Source organism: Corvus cornix, chromosome 3 (genome assembly GCF_000738735.6).
Source record: "Corvus cornix cornix isolate S_Up_H32 chromosome 3, ASM73873v5, whole genome shotgun sequence".
NCBI lineage: Eukaryota > Metazoa > Chordata > Aves > Passeriformes > Corvidae > Corvus > Corvus cornix.
In genome coordinates this window covers 84,993,369-85,006,255 of record NC_047056.1, presented here as the reverse complement: position 1 = coordinate 85,006,255, position 12,887 = coordinate 84,993,369, and the positions used below count along the sequence as shown (strand labels likewise).

At 45.6% G+C, this 12,887-nt stretch overlaps 1 protein-coding gene across 48 annotated transcripts in view; it reads left to right on the top strand.

Annotated features, from left to right (window-relative positions):
* Window positions 1–6,298: 6,298 nt before the first annotated feature.
* The window catches only part of RIMS1 (regulating synaptic membrane exocytosis 1), a 316,584-nt gene continuing 309,995 nt past the window's right edge, over window positions 6,299–12,887 (top strand). For 18 of the 48 annotated variants that reach the window (XM_039568325.1, XM_039568320.1, XM_039568317.1 and 15 more), the window contains exon 1: window positions 6,302–6,805. In XM_039568325.1, coding sequence (XP_039424259.1) covers window positions 6,642–6,805 — 164 coding nt within the window. In that variant the 5' untranslated portion in view covers window positions 6,302–6,641. Of the gene's footprint in view, window positions 6,806–12,887 lie in introns of all 48 variants that reach the window. The other 30 variants (XM_039568352.1, XM_039568338.1, XM_039568341.1 and 27 more) reach the window with 4 other exon arrangements.

Below are 12,887 nucleotides of genomic sequence, written 5' to 3'. Positions count from 1 at the left end.
CACTCTTTTTTTTTTCCTCATGTTGTCTGGCTGATTAAAATAATGAAGTTAAGTTCAAAGCAACTGTTTCCAGGCTCTGCTTAGCGTGAATTTTGCTATTTCTTTTTGAATGTAAAAGGGCTTGTGTGCCTTAAAGTTTGTTCATCTCTTCTGATGATATCCATTGGATAATTACAGATACTTTCTCCTACAGACTTTGCCCCACTACTTTTTAAGGCAAACTGTTCCATCAGGACCCCATTTTAGTGCCTATTTTAGTACTAACACTGACCTTTACAGTATCTTGCAATTTGTGAATAGAGATGGATGAGATTACGATAAGGCTGCAATAGATTGTATGACTGAACTTGCCCTAGCACATCCTCCACTGTATGAACAGCTTTGGAACATGACACCATTCTCCCTCACTGCAATCCTCTTACCTGCTGCTTTCTTACAGCCGGTCAAGGGAATCAGATGTTTACTGCCAATTAGGCTTGATAAAACTGCAGGATTCTCTTGTATTCTCTCAACAATAGTATTTCTGAGTTGCTGGCAGCTTCTGGAGGGCTTGTGGCTACATATATAGCAGGAGACCTCAGTGTACTTTAGCACTTTGTTTATTTGCTGGTTTAGGTCATTTAGGTCTCACCTTTACTGCACTATCTACCTCAGTCATAGCATAAAACATTCAAGATTTTATTGAAGATTTTCTTTTGGAGAAAAAATAATGTTAAGATACTTCAATTGGCAGTAAATAGATTTATTATTATTATTATTATTATTATATTAGACATGTCCACCAAAAAAACTGGAGCAACAATAAAATTCTTATCCCAAAAAGATATGGTCTACAATTACAGAAGATGTTGTGCTATTTCAATGCTTGAACTGAAAATTTTCCAACTTTTCCAACTTCCAGATTGCTGACAAAAAGTACTAGGCTTCTGTTTGTACTGTCTGAGCTCTAACACTTCTCAGCCTTTCTGAAATATATAAAAAAGATATTATAAATGTAGGGTCTTTCTATGCAATGGCCATATGCAGAGTTCCTCTGAACTAAATGGGGTTGAATCTGTCTACACTATCAGCTTTACACAATAGGTTCAGAAGAGAAACAAAAAGCAGATGTTGGTTTTTTAGGATGGAGGGTGGTGTCAGTTATATCACTTTTCAACTTTCTTTTAGTTAAAGGGGAAAAAGTGGAAACTGATTTTAGTATCTTGGAAAATTATGTTGAACTTAAAACCTTGTTAGTATTTCTGAGTTAAAAAATCATTATTTAACAAACACATTTGGAAAGTAGTCTGACTTAAATAAAAATCAGCTCATAATGGATTCAAATCACATAGCAGTTTGCAAACGCACTGGTGCACCTAAAAGGGTCTGATTTGGAGCTGCACATACAGAAACATCTTATTGGGGAGGAGGAAGGTGACAGTTCCTGTTTATGCATTTTTGGCAAGCTGCACCTGAAGGATGGGATGATTTTCTGGAAACTGTCATGCCAGAAATACACAGCTAAACAGGAGAGAACTGAGAAGAGCAAAGGGAATAATTAGAGACCTATGGGGGTGGGACAGGGTTTCTAGTCTATTTCCTTAAGAAAACCAAGCTATGCAATTGCACTGCTTTTCTGCCAGTACTCCAGCAATAACATTTGAATCTCTTGACCAATTTGAAAGAAGCATGACAAAAAAGGAGAGGAGAGGTTTAAAAACACTGAGCTCCTGTGAGTTTTACAAAGATCAGCAACCAGATAGAGGAGACTCAGATTTGTGTGCCAGTAAAGAACAGGTGAAAGTGTCAACTCAGCTGCATTATTTTACACTGGAGAATCAAAGCTGTCATCCAAAAGCAGGCTCCATAAGGTTTGTTGTCAATGGAACTGCTTGTTTGTTGTTTAGAGGTAGGGGCATTTATTGCTTGCCTTTTTTTTTTTTTTTTCCTTTTTATAAAATATATTTAAAAGAAGCCCAAGACTTCTGCCTGAGACAATTTTTAAAATGTTCATCGCTGCAGGATATTGGCACTCATGATAAAGTTATGCATAATACCAGATCTTGTCCAGAACAGGGCCTGAAATTCCTACCTGAAATGAAATCCCTTTGTTCCAGTGTTTTCTTTCTGCCTTGGAAAGGACTGTTCCCCTTTCTTCTCATGCTAGAGCTAGCTCTGACCTTCTTCTCTCTCTTAAAGTACTGTGGTACTACCAAACTTAAAGAAATTAAAAGTCATGAGTCAGATGCAAAAAAAAACCCCTGCTCTTGAAAATTATGATTTGTTGATACGATATTTTACTTTGAATTTGTATTCTTTGAAATTTTAAAAATCCTTCAACTTCTTGAGAGAGAGAGGTCTCAGTGTCCCACTTTCATTAACTTATCGTGAGAAATTACTTTGAGCCCTTGATGCTACATGATATTTCATCCTTCATGGCTGTCCTTTAAATGGCAAACCCACTGAGACTGAAAACTCCTCCACAGCTTTCACTATCTCCACTCTTCCATCAGTCTGAGAAAGAGCACCACTCTTGTAGGCAAGGAACCTACAGGAAAACCCTCTGAATTCTTGTTTCTTCTTTCAGTTTGCCTTATGCAAGGAAACAGACAACCATGATTGCTTACAGCTAGTGAAAAGGGAGTATTGGTGGAAATGAGAAATTTAGAATGTGGCCTTTGGTCAATACAGAAGGAAGATACAGGGGAGAAGGAAGGTTCCTAAGATTGAGGGGAGGTGTAGAACCATAAAGAAATATGCATTTGTCATGCATAGGGCATATGTTATGATGCCCTATGCATGACAACAAGTGAACATTCGTTGTTACCAACTGAGAAGAAAAGGTTATGGATTCCATCATAATAATTGGCTTTTCAAGTTTAGGAAAGTAATTTACCTGATATGTTACAATAGCTATATTGATATTCCATTTCTAGATTTCACAGCAATCTTCTCTAGACAGGACTTCAGAGAAATTGGTTTAATAGGATACCTGTCAGTGACAAGACTTCGGCTGTTACTAAGCAAAGGTAATTCTTACTAACCAGGCAATGAAATTCTCTTCAAGGCTCTCATGTATCATTACAACTTTGGGATATAATATATTGAACTAGACTAGGCTTCCCACACACTGTTGATTGGACAACAGTATCAGATATTTCATGATTACAAAACAAATGTGTGCAAATCAGAAAACAACCACTAAAGGCTGGAAATACTGACAATAAGAGCTCAGTCTCTTCATGTAGACCTGTCAAAAAATGAGGTGACTTTTGTGGTCTCTTCTTTATTTCTCTCTAGTAAATTCTACTGCTTTTGTAGAAAAACAATACAAAATCATTTGCTGTGTCTAGATTTTGCAGACATTGGGAAAAATGTTGCCAAAAGCCTGAAAGAGGTGAACCTTCCCATCTGCTCAGCACTGTTAAAGCCACACCTGGAGTGACAATTTTAATTCATGGCTCCCTGGCACAAGAAAGACATGGACATAGAACAGCTGGTCAAGTTGAAGGGCAAGGAAGATAGTTTAGGAATTGGAGCATGTCATATGAGGAAAGGCTGAGAGATGGAACTAGTTAGCCTAGAGAACAGAAGGCTCAGAGGCATCTTACAGATGTGAATAAATATCTGATGGGAGGGTGTAAGCAAGATTGAGTCAGGCTCTTTTCAACGGTGCCCAGTGACAGAGGAAGCAATGGGCAGAAACTGAAAGGGGTCTGAACATGAGAAAACACTTTTTCACTGCGCAGGTGACTAAGCACTGGCACAGGTAGCCCACAGAGGCTGTGGAGTCCCCATCCTTGGAGAGTCTCAAAGCCATCTGGATGCGGTCCTTAGCAACCTGCTCTAGCTGACCCTGACTGACCAGGCTGGCTGGACCAGATGTCCTCCAGTGGTGCCTTCCAACCTGAATGTTTCTGTGATTATGTGCTTTTCAGCAAAACAGTTTTAGTCACAGTATTGGCTTGGTGCAAGTCCACACTCCAACTTTCATAACTTTTTAAACCTGTATTCTGCAAGAGTTTCCAGCTTTCCCTTTTAATTTATAAGAAACTATATATAAAAACCTATACTCTTTGTATTCATTTTGTATTTTCCACAGAGCAGTAGGAATTCACATGCTTGACCCAGTATAAAGCAATTAACACAAATACAGGATAGATATAAGTAACTGTGTCAGTAATTATTAAGCAGAAAGGTGAGTAGGATAATTTAACCTCATGTAATATTTTCTTCATAAAATTATCTTGGAGACACTTGGATCTTATGGTCTTAGACCTTTTGTATTTTGGTTAGTTTGGGCTTAAAGCTGCAGTTCTTGAACACTAAGGCCATTGCTCTAGTGAATGAAGTTACTTGAGCTTCATCCTTTACTTGGAATATGCTGGTCCACCCAAATTATCTGAAGGATTGAGTATGGACTACCTATGTATACCTCTAACAACGTAATCGTGGTGTCTATTATTACCATTCCAGTCATGTTTTAGTTATTTCTGATACTAAACATATGGTGGTACCTCACCTTCTTCTTACCATCTTTTTTCAGACTTGCTTCCTTTAGTTTTGAAGTGGCTGCCTGTTGTTAATGAATGGATAAATTCTTCAGCACCAGCCTGTTACATGAAGGCTATCTCCCCTGCCGGTCACAGATGGCAGGAAGTGATTTTATTGATTTGTTAGTACTTAGCTAGAAGGATTACATCTAGCAGTAATAATGTGGCCAGGCTCTGGGACAAATCACAACACAAGTTAGTGGAGGGTCTGTGTCTTAAACTGAGTGTAACATTGCTATATTTACCAGCTTTTCATAGTGCTTTGCTTATTAACACCATTGTAATCTCTTCTGAGCCATCTGTCGGTCATTCAAGTTTCCGTTTCCTTCGTGTGCTGGAAAAGTTGGGAGACTTCTGTTTCTGAACTGAACTCAGACATTATCCTATAAAAGTTCTAGTGGTAACCATAGTGCTTATTATGGTTTTTTTCTTTATAATTTGTGTTATCAAATTGTGTCCTGCAGAAAATCTCTTGGGGGAATACAGGCAGATGGCCTCAGTAATTCCTCTCAGATTCAAAGGGTCATGAAGGTTCATGGCTTTCAGAATTTGTGAGAGGTATTAGTATAGCTGGGAGAAATCTGGTCCCTCTCCCTATTCCAAACTTGGCAAGTTTGGCAGAAAGAAGCATTGAACACTGCCAGCATAGATTTTTTTCCCCCTTTGGTTCGTGCTCATCAGACAATCTCTGTAGAAACCAGAGCTGTTTCCATGCTGTGACCTCAGCAGAAGCACAACTGAGAGGTCTTAAGTGTCAGCGTGTGTTAGTGGTAGCTCCCATTTTACTTGAAAGTTCAGTTTTCTCTGTATTTTAGCTTTGCATTTCTAAGTAGCCTGAATGATTTCATTCACTGACAGGCACATGTGTGAGCAGAGGATGCTTCAGAGCTATAGGCAGGAGCTTTTGGCCAGTGGATTACATGCAGATGTTTTCCTGTAGAGAAGCACTGCAGCATTCATTACCAGCTCCCCAAAATGAAGTTACTCAGAGCTGGTAGACCAGAAATTGGCAGGGAAGCCATCTCGCTCTGGACATAACATTTTGTTTCACTGTGCCCTAACCCCTCAGTTGAGCAGTTGGCACTGTGACATGTTTCGTGGTCAGTTTTAGTGGGTCACAGTAGTTTGAAAACGGGTCTGATAAATAAGAGCACTTGTTACCCGCGTGGGAGGTGTGTGTGGATCATGGCATGGGTGGCACTAATGGGGTTTAAGAAGCGTATGAAGAAAGTGCTGAAGCGTGGGACCCTCAGGAACGGACGGTCGAGCGGTGATAGCGCTGGCTAAAGGCAAGGGGGCTGCAGCTGGGGCCAGCACGGCTCACGCCCGAGGGAGTGGCAGCAGCACTGGGAGCCCAAGGCTTCCCGGCGCCCCAGGCAGCCCCCAGCAAACCCGCACCCTCCCACGGGTGGCCCTGCTTCGGGCGAGCCGGCTGCCCTGGCGGGAACCCGGGCAAGCACCTGCGGTCAGGAAATCTGGAGGAGGACGTGAGGAGAGCGGCGGTGCCGGAGCCAGGCGCCGCGGCCGTGTGACCGCCGGACGAGCCCGGGGGGCGGCGGGGAGGGAGAGGCGCGGCCGGCCCGGGTGCCCGGCGCGGGCAGGGGCAGAGGCAGCGGCGCCGCGCCTCGGACTCCGCCTCAGCGGCACCGAGCTCCCCTCCCTCCCTCGCTCCCTCCCTCCCTCCTCCAGCGCCAGGCTCGCAGCGGCGGAGCATCGCGGCGGCGGCGGCAGCACCCGCCCTTCCCGGCCGGCCGGCGGCGCGCACCGCCCCCCCACTCCCGCACGCAGCCCGCCGGCGGCGATCCGGAGCCCTCCGCGCCACCGCACCTCCGCCCCGCACGCCCACCGCCGGGAGGATGGGCTGCGGGCGGCGGCGCGGCAGCCCCTGAGCTCCCCGAAGCCGCGGAAACAAAAGGAGCGAGCAGCGGCAGCACCGGGCCGGGGTGGATGCAAGCAACCATGAAAGGCTGGGTCTCCGCCTCCTCCGCTGCTGCCAGAGAGCTGCCGGCTGCCGCTGCTCGGAGGACTACCCTGTGAAGGGGGCGGAGGAGAGGCTGGCTGGGTTCGCCGTGCAAAGGTAGAAGGTGTAAGGGAGAGGCGGAAAGAAAAATGTCTTCTTCGGTGGGGCCCCGCGGCCCTCGCCCGCCCACGGTGCCCCCCCCGATGCAGGAGCTGCCCGACCTGAGCCACCTAACAGAGGAGGAGAGGAACATCATCATGGCAGTGATGGACCGGCAGAAAGAGGAGGAAGAAAAAGAAGAGGCCATGCTCAAGTAAGCAGACGCCAGTCATTCATTCATTCAGGCACTCATTCATGCACCGATCGCCGGCGGGCGGAGCGGGTGCTGCCACAGCGGGAGCCGGCCGGTGCCGGGAGCCGGCCGGCTTCGCCCTGCTCGGCGGGGCTGGAGCCGCTGAGCCCCGGTCCCGCTCCGCTCCCGGCCCGTAACTTCCTCCTCCCCCACCCCGGGCAGCTCCTCCCGAGGCAGCACCACCGGGGGAGCCCGGCACGGCGGGACGGAGCGGGACGGCGGCCCTCCCCGCCCCGAGGGAGCCGGCAGCGCAGGGCGGGCGGAAACCCCGACATGGGGGTGAGGGGCGAGGTGGGATTCCTTTGGGGTCCCCAAAACCCCGCCTCTGCCAGGAGGGGCCGCTGGGTGGGGTTTCCCTCCGTGCGGGAGCCTCCGCGGCTGCCGTGCTGCCCCCGCCTGGCTCGGCCACCGCTGCCGCCCGCCGCGGGGCTGGGGCGGCTGCCCCCGCCCGGCACACCCCCGGAGCCCCGCTCCGCCCGCCCGTGCCGCCGGCCCCAGGGCGGGCAGCCACGGGCAGCAGCGCTCTGCAGGGCAGCAGGGCCTTCGTAATTAGGCAATAGATCGAATTAGTCGCGCTGCTCATTCCAGCGGGCGGGCGGGCGTGCGTGCGTGGTGGCGGGACGGCGGGGGAGTGGGTTTATCCCGCTGCCGGCGGCACGGGGAGGGGTGCGGGGAACGCGGGGTGTGGGTAGGTGCCATGTTTGGAAACCGGATCCCCACAGCCTCTTTTGAACCTTTTCCCTCACCCCCTCGTCCCTGCGAAACACCGCATGTGATCACATTTTTTAGCCTCCTCCGTCAGTCAGAGGCTTCAAACGTAACGTTGCTGAGTCGCCTACTGCAAGTGATGAGAATAAACAGATTGGAGTCGTGGCCTGTGGAGGAGAATCACGGTTTCTCGTCTTCTGACAGCCCGTCAGGCCTGTTCGCTCCGGGCGGGAGGTGGTGGGAGAGGTGACTGGAACAGTGTGAGCCTCTGACGCCACGCAGACCCTCCGTGCCACAGGAGGTGTATCCTTACCTCACTGTCGCCTGCTTGCGTGCACCTGTGCTCGGAGGGGATGCGCTGAAGGTGTGACGTGGTCTGGGTGTTTCTTTTGGCTGCATCGGAAATACCCACTTGAGCGATGCAGGTGCCAGCTCTTCCCTCGGCTGGAGACCAAACCCCCGCAGGCTCCCGACTTCGGCCCCGTGCGCTGTGCGTGGTGAAGCTGGGACAGCGTTTTAGTACATTTAGTACTGTCCCTTCCTATTCGTTCTTGACTCTGAATTTTTACAGGGGCTACTAGAGATCATTGCAATGGTCGGTACTGAGGCCCAGCTGCCAGTGCTGTGCTGGCGAGGAGCTGTCCGGGACTGTGGTGCTTGGATCTCAGTTCAAGACGAAGAGTTCAGTTTGCTGTTGCAGTTCATTGTGCTTGGGGTGTGGCTACCCTTGGAGGTGGGGTGGTTAGAATGAGAAATGTTCTGTGAAAATGCGTTGTGTTAGTCACCGTGAGGAAACGTGAGTGAAGGATCCCTCCTCAGTTTCTATTCATCAGAAAAAAATTAAATAAAGGAGTAGCTCAAAGCCTCTAAACTATATGTATCCTTCTGTTCCTTGTCCTCCAGCACAGCTACTTCTCTACAAATATTTAGCTTTTATTCTGTGAAGAAGATTACTGGTTCTCTGATGATGTTGTAGAGGAATACTATAAATCTTACAGTCACTGTGAGAATGAGAATGAACTTCCCTTGATAGAGATGGTATTTTCTCAGCCCTATTCTTGTTAACATTGGGTAGAGAATAAATTTTCCTCCTTTTTTCACTCCCCCCCCCCCCTTTTTTTTTTTTTTTTCTTTTGCATTCGTGTTTCTGAATTCTGGACTGATATTTCCTTTTCTGTAAGATTATGGGAATCTTCAGCAGTTTCACTAAATGAACTTAGAACACTTTAAATATAAATTTTAGAAAAGGGCAAAAATAGTGCTTTGTCAATTCAGCTGGAAATTACTTTGTATTATCTTCAAAGGTTTGTGATAGCCAAATTTAAAAGTTTATTTTCCTACAAAAGTTCTTTAAAATAATAAGAATAGCAGTCTAGGCTCTCCACTGGCCTAAGAAATTGTGATTTTAAATAGATTTCTGTCTTTGTTTAAAGAGCCAGAAATTAAGGGAAAATACATTGGAAAACTTAAAAACCTGTATACTTGCTTTAGCTATATCATTAGTTTGTAAAAATCAGGTCACAGCAAATAGTTTTCTTATGGGTTATGATTCAACTCATAGAGAGAGCCACTAGATTTTCTGAGATCATCTGCCTTTTCTGTATGCTGAACACTTACTTTCGTTTTGGGATAAGAGTTTGACACACCTTTCCATGGAGCAACTCTTTTAAGACTGGAATTTTGACAAGAATTTACTTCCATAACTTTATAAAGGTTTGTTACAAATATACAGTGGTGCTATCAGATGACACAGCTATATTATAAAAGTCACATATAATCACCACCCCTTCGTATTATCTTTGTTAAAAGATTTTCTGATTATCCAAATGTCTCAACAAAACTGCCACCAGTTTTCATTAAAACCACCTGGTGGAGAAATGTTTCCATCTGTAACACCCACATGCAAATCTGTAATTTTCCCTGAAAGTGAAGCTGAGAATCAATCTGCAAACTAGGCTACCTTCAATCCTGGGCTGATCAGAGGCCGGATATGTGCTGTCTCATGAATCATAAGGGCTAAAAAGGGTGCAGTATTTCTCTCCTGTTCTGGATGTCCTGATAGCAATGAAAGTTTCTAAAACAGTACTTGTAATTTTCCTTTCCAGCACTCCTCATAGCAGAAAACCATAGGATGAAATATTGGTTAAATGACTGTATTCTTCACACAGAGATCGTAAAACTGGGGATCCAGGGGAATTTGAAGTGCTTCTCTGAGTAGACTATATGGATTTCAGGAGAAGTGAAAGCAGTTAGGGTCATTGGTAAAGAGGCTGTGTCCCTCTCCTCTGGCTCTGTACCTTTCTGTCTTCCTGATTCCTGTTTCTAACTCTGAGCTAAAAGCCTTCTTGTAAACCCTCTCTGCCAGTTCATGCTGACATCAGCACGTACTGCAGCGTGCCAGCCTGCGAACAGGGCGCTGTTACAGGGCACAGGACTATGGACACTGAGCTCTTTTCACTGCTTGCACTGGAGAATTACAAATGCATCCTTCGATTTGAGACCACCTGCTCGTTGCTTTCCAGGAACTTGCCCTATCTCAATTTTTTGGTCTGCTGATTTTCCTTCAGCAGTGTGGGGCTAACAGAGCTTGTCACCCCCTTAGGATAAAGACATACATCTTATACTGGCCAGTGTGGCTTCCTTTTTCTAGGTACACCTGGTCAGTGGCAGGGACCTTTTCTTCCCCACACCCTTCTGGTACCAGATTTCACACTGCTGTGGGTGGTGTTTGTGGAAGGGGCACACTTTGCTATCCTATGACTTGTTGAATATCTTGGAGTAATGTGTTGAGGAGTTTGGGCTTTTGTGAAGATTCCTTCTTTTGCGTCTCTTATGGACAGGTGTACCTTGGCTTTAGGAACACTTTGCCATTAATGGATTGCCTTGAAATTGCCTTCACATCCAAAGGCAGGTTCTGTATTCCTTCTGTAATGGGGATAGTGTCACTAGGTATTCCTGAGACCATATCCATGCCTTCATTCAGTGAACTGGTCCCAGTCTGTTGTATGGCACTGAAGACTCAAATCCACATAAACACTTTGATGCTTGCCAGGCACTACGTAGAAACTGAAGCTTTTGAGTGCAGCCCCATGGTCTGGGAGTAGGAAGCAGCTCCTCCATCTCATCTTGGAGCTTCAGAGCTTTGTGTTTTGTTCCTCTGTGGCTAGGAGAGCATCCCCTTCCTGTTTGCCACACCTTTGAAAGCTGCATGGAGAGCAGTCTGTTGGGTAGGTGGGGCTTTACCATGGTATACTCAACTCTCATCCGCTCTTGTTTCCCTGTTTCATACAGACTTTGCCAGATTTTCTGCATATCTCTGAAGACTATGGCCTCTATCATCTCTTTTAATGGTACTTGGCTTTAGACACCCAAGCTTTTGCTGTTCTTGTATGAGTAAATGTTTGCATAGGACAGTAGTAAAATGGCCTCCTCTGCAGACTCATTCACATCGGAGGCATTTTTTCCTGTTTTACTTGGTAGATACTCCTGTAGCTGGAAGGGAAGAGTTTCATGTTGAGTGGCTGATGTCTAGCCCGAAGTCCAGATGTTGCCCAACAGGTGACTGATGTGACTAAAAAATTGTGAAGAAGCCTGAAAGGGTAAGTTTTCAATGAGACTGAAGAGAGAAACAAACCATCACTTGCAAAAGTGTGTGTGTGTGTGTAAAATTAAAAGAAAAAATAGTTTAAAAGTTTAAAGTGCACATTTAAACCCTAGGTAGCCTGAGACAATATATTGCTTGTGGGTATAAAGTACCTTGAACTGAAAAAAACACAGTTATATAAAGCAAACTTCAATCACAGAGAAATCACAGAATTATATGTATGTGTGTACTTAAGATGAAGTTTGCTTATATGTAGTTGCGTGCCTTATCTCATTGGGTTAGGTAAGTACTAAGTGGAAACTATGGCAGCTGAGAACACAGCTAGTTGAGTTCCAGTTCTATTCAAATTTTGGCCAGTAATTAGGAGGTGGTTCCTAGTTACCATGGCATTCATTTGCTGGAGCAAACTTAAGTGGGGTAAAAGCTCTTACTAAGCTTCTGATGGGACATAAGAAGGCTGTGAGATTGTTGGCTGAGGTAGTGGCAATACTAGGAAAGTTAACTCAGACACGGGAGGTGCTTTGTAGTTTTGGAACTAATTGAGTAGCTTCAGTAGAGAGGGTAGCAGGTACTTGAAACCTTCTCATCTTAAAAGTTATCTCAAGATTTTTAATGGCAGTTAATAATTAGGGAGAATTTGATGCTAACACCCTATTTTGACCACCTAGTATGGTACACAAACATGATTTTAATAGAACTCAGGTCCCTAGAATCAGTAGGGATATTGCAGCTGCTCATGTTTCAGGTCTGCCAAATCCTGGTCACTTGCAGTTGGTGAGAATATCTGTTTTAGGGTTTGCAAAGTAACCTCTCTGTAATTTCGTTGGGGCACCTGGAAGCTTCCAGCCTTGACTACTGCGTAACTGAAGATTAACCAATTGACCAGGAGGCTTGTGCTCTCAGCCAGTTTCCTGGAGACAATGTGTTTCCTTCTCCCTTTCTAGCACTTGGCCCACACCTAACATTGTCAGGAAACATTCAATACTGCTCAAAGCACAGTGGCAGCTGCTGCCATCCTCATTGTGTATAGTACTTACGGGCAACATGAGGAAGTTTGGTTCCAAGACCTTCTTAGCCTGTATGCTGTAAATCCCCTGATCATAATTGCCCTTCCGTAAACAGTAGGGAAGGAAGAGGTAGGATCATTCTTCCTCCTTTCTGTTGAAACTGGGCCACTTTGCAGAAATAAAAGTGAGAGTCAAGAGGCTATCTTGAGGAAGTCAGTCTTCATCTTATCTTTAGAATAAAGGGTCGAAAGCCTATCTTTAATCCCACTGAGAAACAATGGAAGAGAGTTCTGGGAACTGGTTGCGCATTTGGCACCAAGGAATTAAAGGATAAAATAGATAAACAATACCAAGACTCTCTCCTCTGAATCAGAATCCCTCTTATTTATTCTTTCCATGGCTTCATGAATCTCGCTTTCTCTACAGTGGAGCAGGAGGAATGGAGGCTTCTGCTTGAGAGCCTTTATTTCTTCCTTTGTACTTAAACGAGTTTGGAACCACCATGTTTCAGACCCTATGGTGGTGCGGGGAGCAGAGTGCAGGTTGCTTGCTGTGTGCATGGGTATTTTAAGATCCTGGAATCACCCAGAAGGACTGTTCGAATATTTGCCTTGCACCTCTTCCTGGCAGTGCCAACTCTAAACCTGACACTTGAGTGTACAAATCCATGGTGAAACGATTTTACTTCTGGAGGTTGTGTAGTACAACCCCCTACTCAGACCAG